This window comes from Astyanax mexicanus, chromosome 21 (assembly GCF_023375975.1).
Source record: "Astyanax mexicanus isolate ESR-SI-001 chromosome 21, AstMex3_surface, whole genome shotgun sequence".
NCBI classification, from domain to species: Eukaryota; Metazoa; Chordata; class Actinopteri; order Characiformes; family Acestrorhamphidae; genus Astyanax; species Astyanax mexicanus.
Window position 1 is genome coordinate 30331732 of NC_064428.1, and position 27359 is coordinate 30359090.

At 38.8% G+C, this 27359-nt stretch overlaps 1 protein-coding gene across 5 annotated transcripts in view; it reads right to left on the reverse strand.

Annotated features, from left to right (window-relative positions):
• Positions 1 to 27359, reverse strand: part of lmo7b (LIM domain 7b) — a 68127-nt gene that overhangs the window by 22118 nt on the left and 18650 nt on the right. For 4 of the 5 annotated variants that reach the window (XM_049469671.1, XM_022674652.2, XM_049469672.1 and 1 more), the window contains exons 8-16: positions 26099 to 26297; positions 24489 to 24660; positions 16309 to 16338; positions 12475 to 12655; positions 12030 to 12178; positions 10455 to 11055; positions 6706 to 6966; positions 5255 to 5369; positions 2148 to 2309 (exon numbers count right to left, since the gene is read on the reverse strand). In XM_049469671.1, the coding sequence (XP_049325628.1) occupies positions 2148 to 2309; positions 5255 to 5369; positions 6706 to 6966; positions 10455 to 11055; positions 12030 to 12178; positions 12475 to 12655; positions 16309 to 16338; positions 24489 to 24660; positions 26099 to 26297 (1870 nt within the window). The remainder of the gene's footprint in view (positions 1 to 2147; positions 2310 to 5254; positions 5370 to 6705; positions 6967 to 10454; positions 11056 to 12029; positions 12179 to 12474; positions 12656 to 16308; positions 16339 to 24488; positions 24661 to 26098; positions 26298 to 27359) is intronic. The other variant, XM_015605166.3, reaches the window with a different exon arrangement.

Below are 27359 nucleotides of genomic sequence, written 5' to 3' on the forward strand. Positions count from 1 at the left end.
AGCTAATGGCAAGCTGCATAAACAGGATTCGAACCGGTGATCTCCTAATAATAGTGGCAGCACTTATCCCGCTGGACCACTTAGAGCCCAGCAGCAAGGCTTGTTTTAAAGTTTTTAGGTTTGCAATAAATATTTCAACAGTGTTGGGAAGTAACGGATTACATGTAACGGCGTTACGTAATCAGATTACAAATTATAAGTAACTGTAATCCGTTACAGTTACTGCTTCAGTAAGTGGTAATCAGATTACAGTTACTCTGCTAAAATAAAAGGGTTACATTGCGGTACTTTCCTATTTTTGCTCTTCCAATCCAACACTGACAAAACGCAAATAACATTTTGCGGTGAATACGCTCTGATATGACAGGGAAGGAGGGGCAGCGGCTCACAGCGGCTCCACGCTCACACAACGAGACGAAATTAACTGACATTTTGGTCAACGAATAAAAACGAGACGAAAATGTTTGGCAGGGACGAAATCCAATCAGAACTGATTTAGGTCTGTGAAAGGTAGGGACCAGTTAGGAAGAGATCCAATCACTGCTACTTTAGCGAAGGTGGAGTACCCGCCTCTCCTGCAGCAGCGCCGCGCGGAATTAACCTGTCGTTACGGAGCTCGACTGGAAGTTAACTCCACAGTGTTCAGCAGGGAGAGAGGGAGGGCCGATATATTTCTCTTTTGACGTCGCGAAAAACAAGATAACGTGTAAACCGCGTGGAGCGACTCCATTACCGGTAAAAACACCACTAATCTTTCAGCTTCTGCAGACCAGAGTCACACAGATCTCCATGCAGAGATCCGCGTTTTAATACTGATGTTATTTCATGAGCTGATGTGTTTAACTCGGCAGTGCACTAAAACACAGAACTGATACAGAACCCTAACTCATTAAGATCAGATCATCTGTTTAGTCTCACAGTGGGAAAGATATAGCTAGTGATAAATCAGCAGCAGGTCAGAAAGGAACTCAATAATATAACGAAAATAAAACAATAAAATAAGTGAATCTATGAACCCAAAAGTCTGTGTAAAGTTCCTTACAGCACTTTCTCATAAGTTTCTCACTTTAACTCATGAAGTCTCTCAGTACATCCTGAGAGCATCTCTACAGCACAGTGTGTGAATGTGTGTTCATTTATAGACTGTAGCTACAGTAGGTGTGCTGTTAGTGCTGGAGATAAAACTAGATCCTTTAAAAGTTTTTGCATCTACAGCTCTGTTCAAACTATAATTTAACTATTCAGATGTTTTATGACCTGATTTCTAGAGCAAAATTTTAAATGTAAAATATGTATAGTCACACACCTACAATAATAATAGTAATAATAATAATAATAATAATATACATTAAATCATATATAAATATATTTCACTTTCAAACATTAACAATATTACTCAAGTGGTTATTAAACGTTTCATTTCGTATAAGTGTATAGTTAATAATTCAAGGGAACTGATGAACAAGCATTTACATTTACACCCTTTACATTTTAGTCGACTAAATTTACTGTAATTTTAGTCGACTATATTCTTATGACATTAAGTAGACTAAAACTAAAAACATTTCAGATGACTAAATTGTGACTAAAACTAAATACTATTTTCGTCACAAGACTATGACTAAGACTAAATCACAATTTGTTGTCAAAATTAACACTGGAAGCAAACCTGCAAATAGATAGCTTACGGTTGTTGTTACATTGTTTGGTTTTAAATGGTTTTATCATCAATTTATAGAAGTGTTTTATAAAATTGTTTGATGAAATGGTTTCATAAGTATTTTTATAGAGTGATTGAAAAGGCTGTTTTATTTGTTTATCTATTTGTTACATTCATTCAGGCTTAAAAAAATGACAATATTTAAAGTAATCCAAAGTAATCAGATTACGTTACTCACTTGAAGTAATGTAACTGATTACGTTACAAATTACATTTTGAGTGATGTAATCAGTAATCTGTAAGGGATTACATTTTAAAAGTAACCTTCCCAACACTGTATTTCAATACCGTAGTTTCCTTAATACTTTTTGTTTGCAAAGCAACAAGATTTAAGCAACATTTATATTTTAAATCTTATTATTTAGTGTTTTCCTACATAAAACAGCATAAAAGTAGAACAGATCGTGCTCAGTCCTCTCTGCCTCACCGTTCTGGCCGTGGCGGCGAATGTCCATCAGCAGGCTGCCCTCCTTCAGCGCAGCGTCCATATTGGCCTTCCACTGTTCGTAGCTCATCTCGGCCACGCGCTGCCCGCCCACAGCCACAATCTCATCTCCCGCCTGCAGGTGGCACAGCTGAGCCGGGCTGCCTGAGGACCAGAGCCAAGCACATAGACACTGTTAACACCTACTCTACTATAGCTCACTGTTCCCCTCAGTAATTGTTACATTTACAGTAAACATTACCAAAATTATTATTATTATAAGGCGCATTAAGCGACACTAGTAGGGATGCCTACATTAAATTGAGCAAGGCTGTCGCCTAAGGGTAAAACTGGGGAAGCACCTAAGTAAAAAAAATAATAATAAATAATTCTTAAAAAAACTTTTTCTTTTAAAGTCAAACGAGTACTAGATATTAATCTACACAGATCTCTTTACTGAAAACTGTTTATTTGGGTGAGTAAAGTATTTCTTTTTATTTGCAGTAAGCTTAGATTTCCAATATTTTTTCTAAGGGTGAGTTTTCAGTAAAGTTTCCCCAGCACTAAGGCTAGGTGCAGCAGCATTAGCATTAGCCGCTAACCGCAGCGCTAGCAGAAGGTAAATGCTGCCCAACAGCGCTACACTGAGAAACCCTGAGTGTTCCACTAAGCCAGGGCATTACCAACGTTCCTTCTCTCTCCATCTTTCTCATGATCTCTCTCTCATGCGCTCTCTTGCACGCCCTTTCTTTTTCATCTCTCGCATGTTCTTTCTCTCCGTCACTCTTTTGCTCTCTCTTGCACACTCTCTCTCTCTCCGTCTCTCTCATGCTTTCTTTCACTCTCTCTTGCACGCTTTTTCTCTTTTTTTTCTTCGTCTCCCGCACACTCTTTCTCCATCTCTTGCACGCTTCTTTCTCTGTCTCTCACATGCGCTCTCTCGCTCATGCTCTCTGCCCTCTCTCACATACTCTCTCTCTCACTTGCTTATTCTCTCTGTCTCTTGCATGCTCTCTCTCTCATGCTCTTTCTCTCTGTCTCACACGCTCTCTCTCTCCCTGACTCTCTCACACGCTCTTTCTCTCCCTCTCTCTCAGCCTCGCTCTCTCTTGCACGCTCTCTCTCTCTCTCTCGTGCCGTCTACCGTGCTGTGGATCTGTGATTGAACAGATCAAATTCAGATTCGAGCTATGACGTTGTCTGTTCGTTAGCGCAGCAATGTGCACTAGGTTTTGGATGCTGGTATCGGAGCATCAACAGCAAGTACAAGTACTAGTACGTGAGCAAGGTATCAGGCCCGATGCCAGTATCAATGTTCATGTATGAATGAAGTCAGAGGATTACCATCTCCTAAACAACCATTTCTAGCTGGAACATTTCTGTACATGAGATTAGTGAGTGTAAAGAACACTTGCAGATAATGTGAACATTGTAGTGCAACAGTATGTCTACAGATTGTAACCCTTCACAGTAAGGGATCATGGTACATGCTATTGGGTAAACAAAACAATTTAGACAAATGGATTAAAAAGCACTGAAAAAAATCCACTAAATAATGACACAAACATCCCACACCTCAGATGGAAGAAAACAGACCCTATTAACGCTCTGCACTACGTATGGCTGCCTTCATGTGTGTGTACACATATTCAAACACTGAACAAAGCCAAAGTCATGCTCATTCATGTGTACAGCACACTAACCACCCTGACCTCTCCAGCATGCATAACTAATCAGCCCCATGCACAGTAAGCAACACCTTCACTGTTCACCATCAATCATTCATGCTCGTCTCTGTACGAAGATCCAGCCACAAACGGGTCATTTCAATCTGGAAACTTAAAAAAAAAAAATACTTTTTAATTTTTACAACATTTAATAAACATTTTAATAAAAAGGTATTGCTGTAGGAAATTAGCTTTATTTTGTCCTAAATCTGTTTTTGCCCTACTTTCCAGTTTTTGTTCCCTATTCAGACTTTTGGTTTTGGTTCCACAATTTAGTCCAAGCTCTCTGCATCACAGAAATCACAAAGCATCTTACAAAAGCTAATTTACAGAAGAATGAAAAAGGCCTTTTCATATTTTCTTCAAAAGTAATTGTAAGACATTTCTGTTGGTCAATTCTCATAAATTTAAAAAACTGCCAGATTTTTATGTCAAAAAAGAAAATTGACAAAAATAGACATGCAGGTTTTTTTCTTCTACATAGTAATTTTTGAAACTGTACTATTTGTAAATAACTATAAAAAAACTATATCAACTTCATAGACCCTAGAATAGAACCCTGAGGGACTCCACAAGAGATGCTAAGCCAAAAATGGTCAACAAAATGCTTCACAACTGTTTCTGCATTAGGATTAATAATTCAATAATACACCTAAAAAAAAAAAAAAAAAAAATATATATATATATATATATATATATATATATATTCCTTTAGAGCCATTTCACACAGACTTTCTGATGCAACACAATTCCATATTAATAAATCAATCAATTAATAAATCATTGCAGAGTTTAAAGCCTTTATTTTATGACTTGCTATGCAGAACCAGTAGAAAATACAAAATATTCTTTTGGGGTGGGAATCTCATGGCATTTCTCGATACAATATAATTACGATACATTTGCCACGATAGCGATGATATTACAATACTGCAGATTCACAGCATCTGTGTTACTTAAGAGGATTAAACATGTATAAATAATTAAATAGCAGGAATTATGGATTAATTTTTGTCAAGAGTTTCACAGAATTTCACTATTTCAATATTTCTCCTCTACAGGTTTGATTAGCGCCACAATGTGGAGTAATGAAGCAGTGACTTTAGTAAGTCTTTTTTTTTTGGTATGGGGGGGTCAAATATCAACATTGGATGATATTTTGCGAAGGAAAACAAAACATCACATATCATGATACGATATATTGAACATGTCAATAATGATGAACACACACTAAACTAATGTATTGGGTATTTAAACACATTTTCAACCAAACAGGCCTTAAGTTAAATGAGACACACTGAAAGAAGTACACTGATATATTTTCAGGGGTTTGAAAATAAGGTAAAATTAGGCAGAATAACAGGGACAGATTGGGTCTCTCACCTGGTTGGACAGACTTGATACGAGCTCCAGTAGAATCCCAATGAGCCTGAAAGCCAAAGTCCCTTCTACCACCCGGCTTCTGATTTAGACTGACTCGCATATCAGCATGAGCCACCTGAAACACACACACACACACACACACACACACACACACACACACACACACGTCACCTGAGTCTTCTGTATCACCTGTATCCTGCTGAGAAACCGGAGTACCTTGACATACTGATGCAGCGCTTTCTGCTCTGAACCTCACAAACACGCATCATTTAATCTACGCTCACGAGACATGAGCAGCAGTGTATCATTACAGCCAGATTAACACACTCACTTAATCCTTCTCGCACTATAAAACACACTTAAAATCCTTTCATTTACCTAAAAATCATCAGTGCGCCTTATAATCTGGTGCACCTTATGTATGAATTTTACCAGTCAGGTTGTAAGGAGCAGTAAAGCCACTCTGCTGAAGTACAGAGTTATACAGGAGTTTCAGTTTAGTTCTCTAGCACTGAGAGTCTGGAGTAGTATTAGCATTAGCCGCTAACCATGCTAAGTGCTAGCTTTTTCGCCGTTCAGAGGTGAGTATTATCGACCTGCAGACTGCTGCTAACTCCGGCAAGCACTGCTGGAGCAGTATAAGCATTACCCACTACCTGTGCTAAACGCTAGCTTTTTTGCCGTTCAGTAATAAGTATTATCAGGCTGTAGCCTGCTGCTAACTCCGGTTAGCAGTGTTGGAGCAGTATTAGCATTAGCCGCTTATGATATTATTGCTGCACCCGGCCTTAGTGAAAATCTGGGAATCTACGCTTACTATAAATAAATTAAAGCACTTTATTCATCCAAATAAACGGTTTTCAGGAGAGAAATCTGTCTAGATTAACATCCAGTGCATGTTTGACTTTAAGAATTACAGTTTTGTTTACTTGGCTTAGCTTTGCTAAATTAGAAGGGAAACACAGCGACACCCCCCTTCTTTACTAGTGTCGCATACTGTAGTGTGCCTTACTACCCAATGCACCTTATGTATGAAAATAGACCAGAAAATATATGTTTACTGTAAGTGCACTTTATAATCCAGAGCAGTCTCAAGTACCCTGTTGCGCCACGTCTAGCCTGGATACAAGATGAGATACAGTTGGGAATACATGGCAGTTTGGCATCCTGCAACTGGTTTACCCACAGATGTTACAGAAGGTCCAATAAATGCTTTTATCATTTTAATTCCATTTTCACCCCAATTCGGAAGGCCAATTACCCATAAAGGCAAATCTAGCAGTGAAGAGTCTCTCACCAAGAGGTACACTACCCAAAAGCAGCAGGGAAAGCACTTTTATGCCCTCTAGTGGCAAGACCCTGCCTCTAATCAAACCATGCCTGTAACCCTTTACATACTATATCTACTGGAGGAGATGCTGCATCAAGACACTGAAGAACACGCCTCTTACCTTGGTCTGCTCGCTCTCAGATACGGATCTCTGCTTTAGCGAGGTAGCCACCATGCTAGCAGACATGAAGGAATGAACTCTGGGAGCCGAGTGGTTCTTCTCCTCCTCCTCTCTAACCCCCTCTTCATTCTCACTCTTCAGGAGACTGCCGTTGGGTTTGATGGAGTCGTTCTGCCCCTCTTGTTGAGGGCAGGTGAAGGATGCAGGGAGCTGGGGTCGCTCTCTCTGACCTTTAATGAGGCTGGTATGGGAGTCGTCCATCTGCAGGAAGGTAAGCAGACGTTCAAAAAAGGTTTAATAACCCTGTTTTATAAGCCTGTAGGACGAAGTTTAAGTCTGTCTGAATCCAGTGCAAGGTTTTTAAAAAAAACTACAACTATTTATGAGATGTTAAGGCTAAGGCTGTTTATCAAATGCAAGAACCCTGCGAAATAATATGTATTATAATAAAAGGGGTGCAATTTAGGAGTATTTTACCCTCTTCAGTATCGACTATCGCAGAGTTGGATTGTGATTCACAAGGTCTACTTAAGGCATCCATAATCAAAAATACATATTTATCTTACTAAATAATCAAATACCAAGAAATTATTCATTTATTGGTGTCAGCTTCACAGAATTTTACAACCAATATTCTTCACCGCAGGTTTACCCTACTCATTTGATTACATGACAAACAATACATTTAAAACAATATATCGCAATATATTTAGATATTTTGTCCCACCCCTAGCTATAAGATTTTATACTTTGGTACAAAGTCAATATCAAAATTCTAAAAATGTAACTGTACTTGTTTTCTATAGTTCTGAATAGAGGTGAGCCAAAATTAGCATATCGCAAAACATCAGTGTTTTTGTTTGCAATACATTATCAATAATTAGGGTAAAAAAATATCAATACTTAGATTGAAACATTTGCTCTCTAAACTCCCTCTAAAGATTCACCCTCAATTTACTAACTTAAAAGTTACTGCTTCATTACTGCACATAGTGGTGCTAATCAAATGAACAGGGTAATGAGGTTCTGTGAAACTGACACCAATAAATCCATAATTCCTGTAATTTGTTCATTTTGGAGTAACTTAACTAATTTTTTAGTAATACAAGGGCTGTAAAGTATCGTAGAGAATTATCTTGTAATAAATTAACAGGTTTCATACATTTTAAACCAACACATTTCCATTATATTTTCATGACTTTTCCATGCCTTTAAGGAAATTTTTCATGATTAAACGATTTTTAAAACATCAGTGCAGACATGGAAAATAAAACCAAAAATTAACTAAAACGATAAAAAATTATCATAGTAGGCCTAAAATAAATCTGATAAAAGGTTGACACAAAATATAATATCTTTAATAATAAAATGTGTGTCAGATCCTGAGAGCTACATTATGTAGTGATAAATTACTGAGTTAACCCTGAACTGACGTATTTGTTAACCCAAAACTTGATAAAACAGAAACACAAAGAATTGTAGAGCACATTTCCATTACTTTTCCAAAACTTTCTGGCTATTTTTATTTTTCCAAAACTTATCCAGGCCTGGAAATTGCTACTTTTAAATTCCATGACTTTTTCAGGTCTTTCATGACCTTTTGAACCCTGTATTGAATTTCATAGAATCACAGTATTGTGATATGATCGTTATCATGGGTTAAGTATTGTGATCTCATGAGATGCCCTTTGATTCCCACCACTAATGCAAATATTAATTAAATATTACTCATAATGTACTTTTTTTTAAATCAATACATATTGTAAAACATAATATTGTGATACTTTGACACATCGATATTTTCTTACACCCAAAAAAAAAAAAAAAAAAAAAAAGAAACTGGTGACAGGAAGAGACGGGGAGAGAGATAAAGGGCAGTAGGACAGAAGCTCAGGTTTCATTATGTGCCAGGAGAATGAAGTGGCATGGCAGCCGTGCTCTATTATTTATACGTGATTCGCAAGACGATCAGGCGGAGAGGAGTAACACTAAACTTCCCAGGTAGAACATTGTGCACACATCCTGATAAAGCACACACACACACACACACACACACACACACACACACACACACACACACACACACACACACACACACACACACACACACACACACACACACACACACACACACAAACACACACACACACACACACACACACACACACACACAGACAGACACACACACACACACAGACACACACACACACACACACACACACACACAGACACAGACACACACACACACACACACACACACACACACACAGACACACACACCTTGTGAATAAAACAGGGGGATAAAAGTTGCAGAGTAGCAGACATAAGAGAGAACAAGCTACAACAACAAAACCAACCAATTCTGTGCTTTACTGACCAGTAGAGTCAGGAATCAAGCAACTGCAGCTTCTTACTGTGAAGATCAAATATTAAATATTGATATGTATTAAAGAAAAGAAGCAAAAGACAGAAAACAGAGGTAAAAAAAAAGAAAATGAGATGCAGTAACTTCCCTATAGAACTGCACTATATAATAAGTTTGTACACAGTTAACAGAGATGGGTAAAGAAAGAAAGAAACACCCATGTGATGCTCTTTAATGAGGATGTGAACCCGACACAGGTAGAAATGTAAACTAAGGATGAACCAAGTATTCCGCAACCAGAGGACGGGGGAGGGGAAAAAAAAAACCAAACAAAACAAACAAACAAAAAAAACCTTAAGTGTTTGGCCAAAATAATAAAATGACCAAATAATATATACAGAACAATGACCTTTTTGATGATGCAATCAAATTGCAACTAGCAAAGAGTGTATTAACATATTTAATATTGAACATATTTTATAATATTATAATTACACATTTTATAATATACATAATTTTTTACTTTTATTTTTTGATATTGCTGTTTTTTTTCTGTATTCTTTTTGGTCCACTTTTTTTTGGTATATTTTTATTTTGTTTTATTTTATTAGCGATACATCAAAAACAAAATAAGTCTGAACCTTCAAACTGAATTGTTTGTATTTATTAACTGTGGTAAGATTTGTTTTAATATTTTTTTTAGAATTTAAAACAAAAATTTAAGCTATTTTTTTTAATAGTAAAAAAAAATCTGTATTTTTTTTTATTTCACGTTGTAGTAAATTGTTTCCTAAAAACTGCAATTAAACTATTAATTACACCCTTAATTATTGGTAGGCCTGTCACTGTAATTACTGCACTGATGATTATCGACTTAAAATTAATGACCTTAATAATTTTGCCGAACTCAACATTGCCGGTCGTTTTTTTTTATAACGAATCAGCCAATATGACAATGTGGGTTTAAAAAAAAAACAGTAAGTATGGGGAAAAAAGTTTTTGCAGAAAATGAGAAATGGCTGAAATAAAAAAAAAAAAAGATGCAGGGCTTTCAGAACTCAAATAATGCAAAGAAAACAAGTTCATATTCATAAAGTTTTAAGAGTTCAGAAATCAATATTTGATGGAATTACCCTGTTTTTTAATCACAGTTTTCATGCAGCTTGGCATGTTCTCCTCCACCAGTCTTACACACTGCTTTTGGATAACTTCACAACTAATTTTAATTAGTATTTATTGCAGTTATATCTGGGACAATGTCTAATACAATAAATGTAAAGTACATAGCTGTGGTGAAAGGCCTAATAAGTGATAACACACAAACACAAAAAACAGTAAAATAAGTTAAAATAACATAAAATGTCACCAGCTGCTGAGTACTCACAGAACAGAACCTGGGCAAAGATGATACCTTGGAGGTCTTACTACCGAAAGGTCTTGGCGTGACCCCTGTGGAGAGTCGGGAGCCTCCCTCTGACCTGCGGAAGCCTCTGGGCAGGGTGGCGGACATCCGCGCTCCCCCAGAAAAAATACCCTCCAGGGACTTGGCTCGCTGGATGGGTGCTGCGTCCTGCCGGCTTCGCTCTGGTCCTGTAGAAGTGGACTCTGGTGGGCTGAAGAAGACACTTGTAGACACCTGGCTGTGTTCAGTCACTAGAGAATCACCTCCATTAGCATCATCACTGAGAGAACATGCTCCGTTTTTGGACAGTCCCCCAGGGGTGGGTAATGGGTCCATTAGAGTTGAGTCCAGGGCTCCAGGCATGCTGCAGCTGGGGGTTAGTGGAGATTCAGCCTCAGAAGCTGGGAAGGGCTGGTCTGAGGCCAGTGAGGCCAGCTGGGGGTTCTCCTTCAGGGCTGCAGGAAGAGGAGGAGGCTGGGAGGGTGGAAGGTGTCTAGCAGAGGGTTCCTGGGCACAGGACGGGTCCAGGGGTCTGGTTGCCTGGGATTGGCTGTGTGGAGGAAACTGCAGGACACACTGATCACTATGATGGAGGAGGGGAAAACAAAAAAGAGAGGAGAACAGATGGGACTATCAAATATCACACCAACACAACCCAACCCAAACAAAACAAGGTCACAGTTTCAGAACTGGGTAAGAAACAGATCAAGATCCCTGATGCGAGTCCTGGGGCACTCCTCCAATGTACAGCACATTTTAAACATTTTATTGCCCAGTTTTCTCAGTTTAAGAACTAAGAAAAGGCTTCCAATAATTTGCCAATTAAAAAAAAAAAACTATATACATTAAATAGCCTAAAAATATTTAAATTAAAAGACTAAACTAATTAAAAGCAGCAGTTTCTATTTTTTTTCTTTTAAATTGCAGAACGGAGAAGTATTCCTAATTAGTAGGGAAAAATATTAAAATGGCTTATAAATTTCAAAGTTATAAAGTTATGCCGGGTGTCTAGCCTCTCAGTGAGTTATAAATGTGTATACCAGCTTCGAACTTAAGCAGATACAGGTGCATCTCAAAACTTTAGAATACCATTGAGCTAAAAGTTACTTTATTTCAGTAATTCAGTTCATAAAAAAAAAAATAATCGGTGTCTTAAAAAACTTGGAAATTATATTAGACCAAATCATACTATTGGCAGTGTGGGCAGTGTGACAAGTCCTGCTGGAAAATGAAATCCACATCTCCAAATAAAATGTCAGCAGACCGATGCATTAAGTGCTGTAAGATTTTGCAGAAAAACACTGCACTGACTTTTCTGCACAAATTTGCTAAAACTATATGTGTGCATTAAATGTCTAGCTTACTGTGCAGAAATAAGCATGTGTCTGGTACATGCATTCCTATGAAATGGTTGAAGGAGGTACTTGGAAGTTTTAGTTGGTCATTGGAGAAACATTGTCCAAAAAATTTGTGAAGCACGGACATACTAAATTCTCAAAAGTAATTTTAACCTGAGTTTTGTTTAAACCTTTTACTTAAAACCATTATCAGTGTTACCTCTCCTCCTGCACCCCTGTAAGGACAGCAGTCCTGACGCCGTCAGCCCCTCCCCTCCCGGTGAACAGCTCCAGTTGCTCTCTCTCCTCTTTCTTCCTTCGCAGGTCCAGGTTGGCAGTCATTCTGCGACTCTTCCATTTGTTCAGATCCTACAGCAAATAATCATTTTTAACCATTATAACAGTAATGCCAAGGTTTTGCTCAGATCATGCAGCTCTAGATGTTAATAACATGTCTTTAGTAGGCTTCTACTAGATTGCTATTGATCAAGATGGAATAAGAAGTACAGTTTTCTCTGTATAGTTCACTGACGCCCTCTGTGGGCAAGACTCATGAAACACAGCTGTTCAGTCAGTACAATTTATATTGGGTTCCTCCTCTAATCAGTTGGAGTGAATAAGAAGAGTATGTTAGAGTAAGTTTTGAGTAGTATTGCAGTACTCACATCCTGCCACCGGGCCTCGCTGTCCTTCACTCTGGTCTGAATGAGCTGGATCTGCTCCAGCTGCTCCTGATCTCCAGCTTCTCTCTGCTGACTCTGCCACGATCTGGAGGAGTCGAAGGCCACGCCGCTCTCAGACTCCTGTGGGATGGACTCCAGAGCGAGGTCACTCATGGACTTGCTTCTGTTAAGGAACAGAAATAAACTGATTTGTTAATGAAATTAATCGACAGTGATAATGTCAACAGTTTAGTGTAGCAATGCATTGATCTGCAACACTTAGAAGCCAAAAGCTTGCAGCTTGCAAAACCCTTATAATGCTCACAATTATCAAGTCCTGTAAATTAAAGCCAGAGGAGTCATAGGACAAATTTCTGTGTTCAGACGAGAGGACGAAGAACGAGGAGTGGAGGGGTGGAAGCATCATGCTTTAAGTTTTTTTTTGTTCTGCACATAGGACAGGACGACTGCACTATATTAAGGAGAGGATAACAGAAGTCATGTATTGTGAGACTTCCCTCAGTTAGAGCATTAAAGGTGGGTCGTGGCTGGGTCTTCCAACATGACAATGACCCAAAGCACACAGCCAGGATAACCAAGGAGTGGCTCCTTGGTTAAGAAGAATATCAAGGTTCTGGAGTGGCTGAGCCAGTCTCCAGACCTAAACTCTATAGAAAATCTTTGGAGGAATTGATTTCCAGATTTTTTTTTTTAGATTACATCTCTCACAGTGGACATGCATCTAGGATTAACATTTCAGACACCTCCATAATTTCTAACATGCAAAGTCACGGGTGTTCAAATGCTTTTTTTTACTGTATATAATATGAGTTTCACATTCTAAATGTGAATTACTGAAATAAAGTTTTTTTTTTTTTTTTATGATATTTCTATTGTATATTTTTGAGATGCTATTAAATGCACCATTAACACTCAACACTCCTACCACAACATCTGCAGGAACTACTGTGTGAATATTAAGACTGAATAATATTGAATATCACATCACAGGACGCCATTAGGAACCACTAAGTCTTTCAATATCAGTTATTGTTCCTGGTAACATTTAGCTTCCTTTTGAATAGTACTGCAGACAGACACTTCCTTCTGGGTGCAACTGGGTGTTTTTTGTAACAATTTCTTCAAACATATGTGTATATCGAGATCAATTTTGGCCACAAACATCCAGCCCTACTTTGAATTGCAACGTTTTAACAGCCTGAAGCTTGCAGCTCACAAATTCCTTCTATTGCATCAGCTTTTCTTTATAATACCCACCTTTCCCAAGCATTCACACGAGCCTTTAGGCTGGAAATGTGTAAATAAAGGTCAAGTAAAAGGTCTGATAAATTAAAGCAAAGGGCAAAAGAGGGGCAAGTACAGGTGCTGGTCAACGAATTAGAATAATTTGAAATAGTGCAATCATGAAATTCTTTGAATGCATTTTTTGTGCAGAAAGCAAATCAGGTGTTCACCGCACCTGTCCTACTCGTTAGACTAATCACAGAACTCGTTACCTGGAAAAAAATTTGCTCAGCTGAGCTTTCCAAAAGGCCCATTTAGGCCATTTAACTGTGACACTGTTGTTTTATTGAATTAGAATAATGGAGAAACCGTTTCATTGAATTAGAATAATTTTTATTATAATTACAATCATCACTTTCTCAGTATTTTGTGGCTGCCCCCTTGGCTTGTATGACTGCCTGAAGTCTCCGCGGCATCGATTTGACCAGCTTGTCGCAAGTTTCCGCACTCACAGCTTCCCAGGCAGTGGCGATGTTCTGCTTCAGTTGGTCCAGCGTAGTAGGCTTTCTGTCGCGAATTTTCCGCTTGACGATGGCCCAAAGGTTTTCAATGACATTGAGGTCAGGCGAGGTTGGCCGGCCATGCCAAAACTTCAAGCTATTTTTTAATGAACCAATCTTTGGTCGACTTTGCCGCATGAGCTGGTGCAAGATCCTGTTGAAATATGAAGTCTTCTTCGCCGAACTGTTCCTCAACAGTCGGAATCAGGAACGTTTCCAGAACATCTTGATATACGGCAGCATTGACAGTCTTCTTGAGAAAGCAGAGTTTCCCTACACCTCGAGCGGACATGCATCCCCAGACCATAACGCTCTAGGGAAACTTGACGGATCTTTTCACGCACTCGTGGTTGTAGGTTTCGCCACCACGACGCCAGACACGAGGACCTTGCTCACCGAAGGAGATGCAGAAGCGTGATTCGTCACTGAAGACCACTTTCTGCCAGTCTTCAGCAGTCCACTCGCCGTGTTCTTTGGCCCACTTCAGCCGTTTCTCCATTTGTTTCTTGTTCAGCATCGGTTTTACTGCTGGAACGCGAGATTTGAAGCCGAGTTCGCGCAGACGACGGTAAGTGGTTGATCTGGAGACGTCAGCGCCGGTCTGCTTGTTCCACTAGTCGGTGAGCTCGGAAGTGGACTTGAACCGGTTGCTGACTGCGATCTTTCTCAGCTGCTTGTTGTCGCGAGCAGAAGTTTTTCGGACGCCGGAACAGTTGGTGCGCTTGCTGCAGTTTTTCTTGAGAGCTTTGCAGACGGAAGACTGGCTGATGCCGAGCTGCTCAGCAATTTTAGTTTGGGTCAAGCCTTGTTGGCGAAGGGCTTGAATTTGAGCCACTATTCCGGTTGAGAGGTCGCGCTGCTTACCCATGATTGATTTTACAACTTAGAAATTCTACTCAACCCTGACTTTATACTGCACAGTGAACACTTCACAGAAAACAAAAATTCGAGCATTTATTCTAATTCAATGAAACGGTTTCTCCATTATTCTAATTCAATAAAACAACAGTGTCACAGTTAAATGGCCTAAATGGGCCTTTTGGAAAGCTCAGCTGAGCAAATTTTTTTCCAGGTAACGAGTTCTGTGATTAGTCTAACGAGTAGGACAGGTGCGGTGAACACCTGATTTGCTTTCTGCACAAAAAATGCATTCAAAGAATTTCATGATTGCACTATTTCAAATTATTCTAATTCGTTGACCAGCACCTGTACACAGAAAAGCGCACACAAACAAAAACAAGCAGGTTTAGGATTTCCTTTAATCCTGCTGAACAAATGCCATCTTCAGGGAGAATAACGCAAAGTAAATAAGGGTTTTTGCGTACGATTTGATATGGCACATGAATATCACCAACATTTCTAAACATCGTGAATGATATTATACCCTGAAATATTGTGCCATATCACCCACCCCATATGAGGGTCCTACTTTTCTTTTTTTTGCTGTTTTTAGCAAAAGAAAAATTTACACGGTTTACATTTCCCATTATATATCTACTAGAGACAGATTATATCTGTCCAGTATCATTTGTTTTACTTTAATCCTGGATATATGGAGATATTTGGAGTGCATTATTATTAGTATCATGATATTCTGGATCATTGACTTCTGTTACAAATCTGATAAAATTCTTGTATTTTTTAATATCTCAGTTAGGGGTGTGCCATATCATATAGTATGCAATAATACAATTTCATTTTTATTTAGATGCAATAATGTATTCCTGAAATATATATTTTTTTCTTCAGTGTTCTGTCATGCTGCCAAGAGTATGGTTATCGCGAAAATGCCAAGAAATGTTGTGATATTATTTTAGAGCCATATCTAGGTCAACAAATTTTTATCTCCCCAACTTGAGTTTGCAAAAACACCATATTTGATAAATAAAAAATAAAAAACATAAAAAAACTGCAACAATAATAGCAAAAGCAGCACAAAATTAAATGACCTAAGACAGGTGGACTAACAGGTAGATAAAGCCCATAAAGCAGAATTGCAAGCAAAAAACAACAGCAGTACACACTAACTTACCCACCACGGCGAGAACGTCTCGCTGCCACTCTAGGAGATGAGGAAGATAATGACAAATCCAACCAAGTTATGCTCAATTTTATAATTATAAATAGACTTTAGTGACGATAGAATAGAGGCCTTTGTAGGATCCATGATATATTAATAACTTTGATATGCTGGCATTAAAAAAAAAAAACACTGGATGTTGACATGGTATGACATTTCACATGGTACACCATGTTTTCTTATATACTACATATATATAATAATAAAATATTGTGGTATAAAACATTAATAGCACAGAACAAAATGTAATGGGGTTTAATTTAGCCACTTAAGAAACAGCACAAATGTTTAGCACTGTGTTGCCAAAAACAGTAACAAAAATAGTAATATACTTTTTTTTCCCCCCAGAAAGGTTTATTTTCTTAAAAAAGCCACTAAACCCTAAACCATATTTTTAAAATTAATAGCTAAATTGTGTTACTTTCAAGTAATGAAACAAACAAGTCCTGCTTAGAATTTTTAAACAATTCCTAATCTTTACATGTTTTAATTTCCGTCTCTGCAGCGCCCGCTCAGGTTCAACTCAGCCCTCCCTTCTGCCCCGCTTCTAAACCCATACATCACCCAGTGCCCCTTCAAAACTACCCCTTCCATTTTTAGCCTTTTTCAAAAAAACACACACAAAACTGTGATATACTACCAGCTTCCAGCATCAGTACAGAGATTATGATAAAGGAATGATCTTGTCATATCCAACAATGTATTCCTTACTGAGACGAAATGAAACACTGAAGATCAGCAGAAGATCGGCCAGTAATTTATGGTTTTAGGTTATTTTATTAAATTATATACAGTTCAAAAGGCTTTAAAAAGCACCATTTAATTTCATGTCTGTGTGAAACAACCAGCAGAGGTCAGTAAGCTTCCATCAGAGAGGCAACTCCAACACATACATCAAATTACTATTATTTATTTATTTATTTATTTATTCCTTAGAGTCTGTAGAATACCTGTTGACATGATTGAACACTTATTTAGGTTTGGACATTTGCTGTAGAACTATAGCACGTTTTACATGAGCAACAGAACATTTTACTTAGAATATATAAAATATAGAACCAAGCAATTATGGCTATTATTCCCAAGAACATGAAGAGCAAAGCTCACTTACATCTATTTCAACAAAGCTTCACAAACTGGGAGAATGATGTTCAGATACTCCAGAGCATGGGATCCAAAAGCCTGTCTAGAGGGGCCTAAGATGTAGAGGGGTAACATCATACTAGTGAAACTCATATTATATAGATGTATCAAACACACAGTGATCTATTTTAAGAGTTTGTTTCTTTTATTGTTGATGATTTTGGCTTACAGCCAATGAAAACCCAAAAATCAGTGTCTCAGAAAATTAGAATATTATATAAGACCAACTGGTACTTTTGGCAGTGTGGGCAGTGTGCCAAGTCCTGCTGGAAAACGAAATCTGTATATATCTCCATAAAAGTTGTCAGCAGCAGAGGGAAGCATGAAGTGCTGTAAGATTTTGTGGGAAAACAAAACTGCACTGACTTTAGACTTGATAATAAAACACAGTGGATCAACACCAGCAGATGACAGACATGACTCTCCAAACCTTCACTGATTTGGAAACACTTAAATAGATGAAATACATCTATAGAATATATGAGTTTCACATTTTAAATTGAAATACTGAAATAAAGTAACTTTATATTCGATATTTAATTTTTTTTGGGATGCACTAGTATATTTTCATAAATGGGCTCAAACCCATGTCAGTGTATTTCAGTGTTTTTGTATTTTAGAACACTAAAAATGTTGATGGTTACACTTTCCCGCTTAATTAACACACTACAGGAGGTATGAACTACATCAGGGGGGCTATATGACTAGATGGTACACACAAACAATTTGCACAAATGTTTGTACAAACTAAATGAAAAGAAATGTATTTTCCACCTTAATCACAATGAACTATAAGGTTGAAACTGCAGTGTAAACCAATTTGTGAATTATTACACCCTAATATTACAAGATTCGTCAAAAATCCCATGGATCACACTCTGCCCTGCTCACCATCTTCTCCTTTAGTATCTGGAGCTATCTAGATTATTCCACATGCAGGACCATGGAGTTTTCCATTGGACAGAGACTCCAAATCATGTTGGTATTCAAGGGCATTCCAGTCTAGCTACCTTAAATGCAGGATCTAGCTTCTAAAAAAGGTCTCCTTCTGCCAAAATCCACTTTTTCTTATTCTTTGTGAAATATAATAGGTCTCTATAACTAGACCTAAGAAAAGCTAAGAAAAGAAAGCCTCAGAAAAAGGAGTCGATCAGAAAAAGCACCATGTCTACGTCAACCAGTAAAATAGGATTCATGGCCTCGCCCACTTTGGCTTGGGATCGCCCACAAACAGTGCTGAACCAGGGCTGTAGCAGAGCAGACACTGTTTCGTCAGCTAAAGAGCTTACAGATCTTTGTACACCAGCTAGTTACTGTTAGCTAGCTTGTGTAAATTACTGTAGGTTTAAATCGGATCTCCGGTTGATTCTGCGTTTTTACCTTAGTACACAAGGGAAAGGGAGTCGCACGGCTGCAGGGTCTGACATTAAGCAAAGTTTAGGGGTTAACTTTATCTAGCACTCACTTCTATATCTTTATAACTAAGGCTGTATCTCTGAAAAAAAAAACATTTTGTCCTTTGCGGCTCACATGGAATTCATTCATACTAGAGACCAGAACTAGACATTTCAAAATGATTGAAAAAAACAATCGAATGAGATCTTTAAAATCTGATCTGAGTTTTGGATGAGTTCCTATTCACCAACAAACTAAAGCAAATATTAGCTTTAACATATATATGGTTTATAATCCACCTACAAGGCAAAGATTCCAAGTCTCCAAGCTAGTCCATATATTCCAGTCCATATATTTCAGGTGTGTTCAGAACTACACCAGCAGAAAGTCTAGTGTAAGGCACTAAAAGGAAGAAAGGAAGCAGGAGACGGGAGGAGTGCTCGAGTCTCAGAGGGCGTGGGGGGGTTTGGAAGCGGGTGAGAAATTGCGAGCAGGTGGGCCGAGCCAGGGAGTGACGTCATAGTCAGAGTCTTCCTCAGACGAGCCAGGCGTCTTTCGGCTAGAGCCAGGAGAGAAAGAGAGGGAGAAAGGGGAAAAGAGAAAAAGAGAGGAAAAGGAATAAAAGAGAAGAATTTAGAAGGTCAGGGAAACAGTAGATTACAGTGCACAGGTCCAGATCTGATCCTGGAAGGTCTGAATACGGCAATAGAACTTGAAATACGGGTCTGAACCCAATGGGAGAGGATTACTCATGTCTGGTTTGGAGGTAATTTCATAAATCATCTGGGTTCGGCTCAGGTTCATATTTCTCACAGCTTGTCCAATAAGATTTTGGCTTACGTTTACCCAAGCTTTAGTTTGTCTATGAATCAAATCAAGTCTATTTAATTTTTAGCTCAGTCTGGTTCAGTTTAGATTATGAATTTTGTTAAGAAGAGGAAAATTTGACATACAAAATTGTTTGTTGCTGTGGGTTGACATGGGCAGATTTAGCAAGGAAAATTAACCATTGTGGACCTAAGACCAATTCATATGTAAACACATTCAGCCAGTTTAACCCATTGCTGACACAGATGGGCAAAAGGCACACATACAGCTTGTCTATTCCCTGTAGAAATGTGCTGCCAATAGAATAGGACACTCTGGAGCACATAAAAACACAAAACTATTGGCACCAGGCCTACCTAATGTCATATTATAGAAAAGTGAACTCTATATATTATATAGATGTATTAAACACAGAGTGATCTATTTTAAGCGTTTATTTATTTTAATGTTGATGATTATGGCTTACAGCCAACAAAAACCCAAAAATCAATATTATATAAGACCAACTGGTACTTTTGGCAGGGTGGGCAGTGCCCACACACTGCCCACTTTGCCAAAAGTACCAACTGGTCTTATCCAATATTGAAATTTTCTGATCGCAATATTAGAGTATAAGTTTCACATTTTGAACTGAAATAAACTTTTAAAATGATATTCTAATGTTTTGAGATGCATTAGTATGTATATGAAGTCCTCTAGCATTGAGATGTGGAACAGTGGGATATAACTGTGTTAGATGGGATGGGTCCATTATTATTAGAAGCTCCTGGAATCTCCACAGTTCAAGTTATTAGGCTGTGGCGCAAGTGGCGCAACCATCCTGTCATGTGGACCAACCTGAAGCCCTGCATCTTCTTATACCAGGGTCTTCTCTGGGATCCCTGTCTGATCTTCCTCACGTGAGCGTCCTCCTCCGGCGTCCAGAATTTGGGCATGAATTTGTCGGAGTCTGTATTGGAGGAGGTCTGATGGGCAGTCTGAAGCACTCTGCGGGCGTAGAGGTCGTCCTGTACGGGGTCGGCGTAGGCTCTGCCCTCGTCCGATTCGCTCGAGTCCTCGGTCAAAGCTCGCAGCAGGAACTCGTCTTCTAAGGAAACCCTGTCGTAGACGTCTTGTCTGTTTGTGCTACAAGGTGGGAGGGGCGTTCTGCTTTCCTGGATAGAGCTGCCGACATGAGGTGCAAAGATTTCAAAGACTGTACGAAGAATCGGCAACAGCTCAAAACAAATAGTAGTATCGGAGGGAAGAGTTAGATTGCCATGCTATTCGGAAGGAAGATAAGGGTTACCAGGGCAACGGACGAAGGGGTTTGGGTTCAGTATGGGGTATGCAACATGCCAGATGTTTGTTAGCGTGATAGTGTGTGCTGTGCTGTATATGTATGAGAGTGGATCAGACATTGCAGCAGTGCTGCTGGAGTTTTTAAACCTTTCTATCACTCTATGAGACACTACTTCCTACAGCTGCTCCACCTTGTAGAAAAAGTAAAGCCAGAGACAGAAGTTCTGAATCTCTTGCTGCACAGTTTCCAGTGTTGATCATCCTCTAGTCCTTCATTAGTGCTCACAGAACGCTGCCCACAGGACACTGTTGGTGGACTATTCTCAGTTCAGTAGAAACAAACCTAGGCGTTCAAAAACTCCAGCAGCACTGCTGCATCTCATCCACTTATACCATCAATGCTCTGGAGTGGTCTATACTGTAGGGTCCTGATCATTGAAGAACAAGGTAAAGGAGGATAATAATAAAGTATACACAGAAACTGATACAGGACGAGTCCATGTACTAAAAATATGCATATTGTTTGATCTCTTGTTTCACCACGATGTGCCAGGTTTGTCTGTTGCGAGTGTGCTTGAGCCGCTCCCTTTGTTTATCGATGCTGATATATGTCCGGTTAGCACAAAGGCTAATCTAGCAAGCTACCTGTTGAGCCATCAGTTACTAATATCCACACTTCATTTTCCTCCAAACTGTCGCCAACTGGGTCACTGTGTTTAAGACCCTCACGCACTTGCGTGACGTTAAACTCAGCACGTTAACACATTCTAACTTAACATGCATCAAAACAACCCTGAGATATTATAACATTCTGAGACCCAGACTTTTCTTCTGTGTGCATTTTTTTTATTTCTCCTAGCTATTTAGGACTAACAGGACCCAACAAGTATAAAAATTTAATTACCTGGCACATGCTTCTGTTTGGACTGGCTGTAGAAATGGGATTCCCACCATTTAGTTTTTTAACAACTGAGTGTAATATCATATCATGTGACTAGATGGTATGAATAGTGTGTCCATATGAGACCAAAGGGTCAACATTAAAAAAAAAAAAAAAATGAAAATGATTAAAAGCATCATGGTGCAAAAAAGCAGGAATGTAATGTCCCTATATAAGGATGAAGGGTCTCAAGTTAATATAGTATAAAAAAAATAAAATACAAATAAAAAATAAATAAACTAAATTTATTATATATTTTGCATAATATATTTTTTTCTTACACAGATTAAACACCGATCAGACACATATTAAACCAGCTCTAAATATACATTACACTGGTTCAGCCACCACAATATAAACCATACTTGTAGCTGGTTTTAATATTGTAAGTGAAGCTTGCCTTAAAATTACAGAATTAAAAAATAAAAAAATTAAAGAAATCCTGTATAGAAGTGATGCTTCAAGATGATAGATCGATAAATCGTATAATCGCATTGCAGAACTTAACAAAGAAGATATCGTAATCAAACAGAATCATAAGGTACCTAGAGATTCCCACTCCTGGTAAATATGGTAAAGGATAAATGCAGGTTAGTGATCAACCACTGCGTTTAAAGGTTAGCCAGAACCAAGCCAGTCGCCAAAAATGATTCCAAAAACAAGTCCAGAAGATGGACATTCTCTCTTTAAACCAAGGGGTAAAAAAGCAAAAACACTTCACACATCAAGCAATGAACGTATTAATGCCCCAAAAGGAACACCACACGTCTGCATACGTGCAGAAACACAAGTGTTAGGATGCCACACAGAAGGTTAGGTCACTCCGAACTCTGACCTCTGCTCTGAACTTCTGTGAGGGACTACAGCAATCCGCGAGGCGTCAGACATGTCCACCCATGACCTCTGAGCTCTCGGGGTCACAGTGGGGAACGGCCTTGGGCTCCTGGGGTTCCGGGGAACAGCAAAGTTGGTAGGAGCGCTGCAGGTCGTGGAGCGAAACCGCCGACTCGCGAGGTCATCCTGCACGAGGTCAGGCTCTGGCCGGTCAGAGTCAGAATCAGAGTCGCTCTGGTAAGAATGCGCTCGTTGGTGGAAGGCAGAGGCTGGAGGGAGTTCAAGGTGGGGTGCAAATAAGCCCCGCCCATTTTCACTACCAGCAGCCAAAAGCAAAATGGGAAGCAGGTCAGAACACCACAGTGATATTTCAGGATCGTTTGCGCATGCTGACGGCAGTCAAATACAACATCTCTTAAGAAATAGAAGTTTTGTGATATGTTTTAACACTTCACACAATAGATAGATAGATAGATACTTTATTTATCCCGAAGGAAATTTAGGCAATAAAACCTGATATCAAAAACACACAAAGGTATCAAATATATTCCTATTCATTTCTCAGGTGGAAGTATAGATACTAGGGCTTAAAAATACTTCAGTAAAAGTTGAAGTATCAACTCAAACTATTTACTCTATTAAGTGTAACAATACTGGTTTCAATACTACTTGAAGCATAAAAGTAAAAGTAATATAAGGGAAAAATTGTGCCATTAAGTACACACACACCACACACACACCACACACACCACACACCACACACAGAACTTTTTAATAGTAGAGTCCCAGTCAACAGCGAGACCGTGGAAAGTCCAAGACCGAAACCAGATTAAGATTTAAAAATAAAAAGGACTTTCTCTATTTATTAAATTAATTAAATTAATGCTAATGTCGCTTCTAAAACTTATTCAGAAATCACCATATGAATACAACTGAATCAAATTCTATTCCTTTTTTAATATAAAACGTGAAAATAGTTTTATATTAGCTCATCGCTAAGGTTACCTAGCTGGCTGCTAAGGTTAGCCAGCTTGTCACTAACAACAGTTCTCTCCCTGGCAACATTAATATTTTATCTAGCTCTTTGCTAAGGTTAGCTAGCTTGTTGTTAAGGTAAGCTAGCTTGTCGCTAGCCTTAGTTCTCTTCCTGGTAACTTTAGTATTATAGCTAGCTCATCGCAAAGGTTAGCTAGCTCAATGCTAAGGTTAGCTAGTTGTCGCTAGCTTTAGTTCTCTTGCCGGTAATATTGATTGGATACTGAATAAAAACGGGAACAGCTTGTGTTTGAGCTGTTAGCCAATCTCTGTGCAGATTTTAGACACAGAGAAAGGACTGATTGGGTTTGTTTGAATGAATTGTTGATGTTCAGTAAAGTTCAGAAAGTTCAGTTTCTAATGAACTTCACCTTTTGACAGAGGATTCGGACTCGGCCGGTCCCGTCCACAGTCTCAGAGTCTACCTCATCCCGAGACCGAGACCAGACTGATTCTAAACAAGGTCGAGTCTGAGACGAAACCAAGACAGCTCGTACAAGACAATGAATTAATATTAGTCACATCACGAGCTACACGTTTAAAACGAGAGATCCCTACATTACATCCCTACAAAAATCTCATGCGAAGCAATTCATGACCTAAAACTGCAGTTCAGATCACTATAAACCTGGAAAAAACCCATTAAACCCCTTTAGCATATCTAAAGCAGCAGTACCTGGGCAGTTGGCTCACATGACTCCTGCCGCCCTCCTGGTACCGTCCACCTTGTTTCCTCCTCAGAGAGATGGAGATGCTCGTCTTCTCTCGAACGGGTCCAGCGTGGGTCTCGCTCCTGCTGCCCTCAGACATCCTGAAGCAGTGCTCCGCCTCCGCGTCACTTCCAAACCCTGAGAGGAGGAAACCGAGAAAAGAACACCTGAATAAGATGATGTTAACACCAGAAGAGGCCCAGAAACCAGAGTCCAGAGTCTCACACACTCCTCTGTTGACTGGCTGGACTGTGCATTACCACACACTCTGGAATGATGGAGCACAGAATGTCACACTTACGTGAACAGTGAGAATGACGAGATGGGCATGTGGTGCTGAACTTTCATTAGCATGTGTTTGATGGTTGAAGGATTACACAGGGAACGTAAACCAAAGAACAACAACAACAACATATGGCAAAATATGGACAATAAAAAAAGAGCAGTGTGTGTGTGTGTGTGACATCCTGTGATAACACGGTAAATTTAATTAAGCCTTTTTAAGTTTTATTTCTACACTTTTTTCAGCTATAATTGCACTATTGATATTTACAGCATTATCGCAGCTGATGTGATGCATTTATTATAGGGGTGTGTCATATCGTATCATACACAATATATTGCGATACAGTAAAAATAGTGACTTAAAAAAAATCTGTATCACTTTAATATAAATAATGGATTTTTTTGTATAATTGTTAATTACTTTGTTTGATTTTGTGGCACCGAAATCTTTTATTTATTTTATTTTTTTTGCTGAGTTGCTGTGTGGTTGCTACAGTGTCCGTAAGTGGTTGCTACAGTGTTAACAGGTTAATTGATGGATGCTATAGTGTTGCTAGGTGGTTGCTACAATGTTGCTAGGGGGTTGCTGTGGTATTAAGAGGATGCTAGAGTGTTGCTGTGTGGTTGCTACAGTGTTAACAGGTTAATTTATGAATGGTTGCTAGGTGGTTGCTACAGGTGTTACTAAGTGGCATTAAGAGGTTAATTGATAGATGCTACAGTGTTGCTAGGTGGTTGCTGTGGTGTTAACAGGTTATTTGATGGATGCTACAGGTGCTGATCAGTGGTTGCTGTGTTGTTGCTAGGAGGTTTATGTCAAAGAGTCTCAAACCTTCCACACAATATTCAGACCTTCTTTTAAATGTGTACATTTGCAATGAGATACAGATTACTAGACAGTTCATAGAGATAACTGATGACTGTATTTAAAGCTTTTTTTTTCCTGTTTGTGTTCAATTGTGTTTTTCTTTTGTTTAAGTGATCAAAATGATATTTGAAGTCTTAAAAAAAGTATTTTATAAAATAAAATAAACTTCTTGCACATCTTAAATGAAAAACAATAAATTAAATAAATAAATTAAAGTTCTCAAACTGCAATTCAAACAATTTCTCACCAGAGGGCAGATCCCATGTATGGTCAAGCTGTGCTGAGAAAAACAAACACTTAACACCATTAAATGTTGATCCATTGACTAAATGAACTTCCTGGTACATGTACACTAAATATGATCTATCTAATCAAGGTGAACTAAACAAACACACATATCCTTCACTGTACTTCTGTACTCACCTTCACTCCCCGCTATCAGCGTACAGTCGGACGCGACGCTCAGTGTCCGCGACTCCACAGAGTCGACACTCTCCACTGAATCCTCCCTCCTGTAGCTCAGCTGCTGGTTGCTGAACACCTCCTCCCTCTCGGGGTACCAGTTCTCCACGTACCCGCTGTCCCTCGCACTGGGCTTCGGGCACGCCGACTCCTCCAGCGCCTACAAAAACAACAAGAGCAGGAGGACAGCATTAGTGACAAACACACGAGCAACGACACCTAACAGAGGTCATCCATAGCACTGCGGCACTCAATTCAGCGCAACACCACGGTGCCAAATAACAGGCATGCACAGCATTGCTAACATAAGCTCTGGCGGCATGGAAGCTAACACAGGAATTTCATATAGGAGTACATGAAGACAGCTGTGCTACATCTGGACACTGAGTCACACCACTCAAATTTCAGATCAGCTATCAGTGTCTCCTCATTCAGCACTGCAATGATCTCCTTACACATGTTGTGTGTAATTGCAGTACACTGGCTTAGCGCTTAATGCTAAATTACGAGGCTACTAAGAGGCCAAGTAGATGAAAGTTGGAGTTAATGCAATTTAAGTTAAACATTCCAATAAATGTTACTTAATCCATCAGCTTTTATGGCAAACCCAACCAAAACGTCACTTTTTTCTGTCCCTCGTTTCCATCTTTAGCATAGTCATCATTTCAGATTTTTCGCAAAAATTTTTTGGCAAAATTCAGGCTTTTCCTAGATTGTAAATAAATACTGAAGTGATCCAGACTATGAAGGAACACACAACGAATCATGTAGTAACAAGTGAATCAAGTGTTAAACCAAAATTGTTTTTCAAACCAAAATACTCTGTGAAGAAGCATTTAGATGCTATTATCAAGGGGATCTGTTAACTTTAAGCAGTTTCTGAGGCTGGTAACTCCGATTAACTTATCCTTTGCAAAGGAAACTCTTGCTCTTCCTTTTAAAATATAATAATCTAAGAATCTAAAATATAAAACATTGATTTGTTTACCATTTTCTTGTTTACTAAATAATTCCGTCTGTTTTTCCTTTATAGTTAGGATGAGTTTAGTATTCATTTACAATGCAAAAAAATAAATTAAATCATGAAATACCAACCAATTCAAGGGGTGTTCAAACATTTGACTGGTATTGTATACACAGCATTTTAATCAGCTGCATGGCTTTTTTCTTTCCTTTTTTCCCCAAATTAGTATATGCCCATATATTTGTGGACACCTCTTTT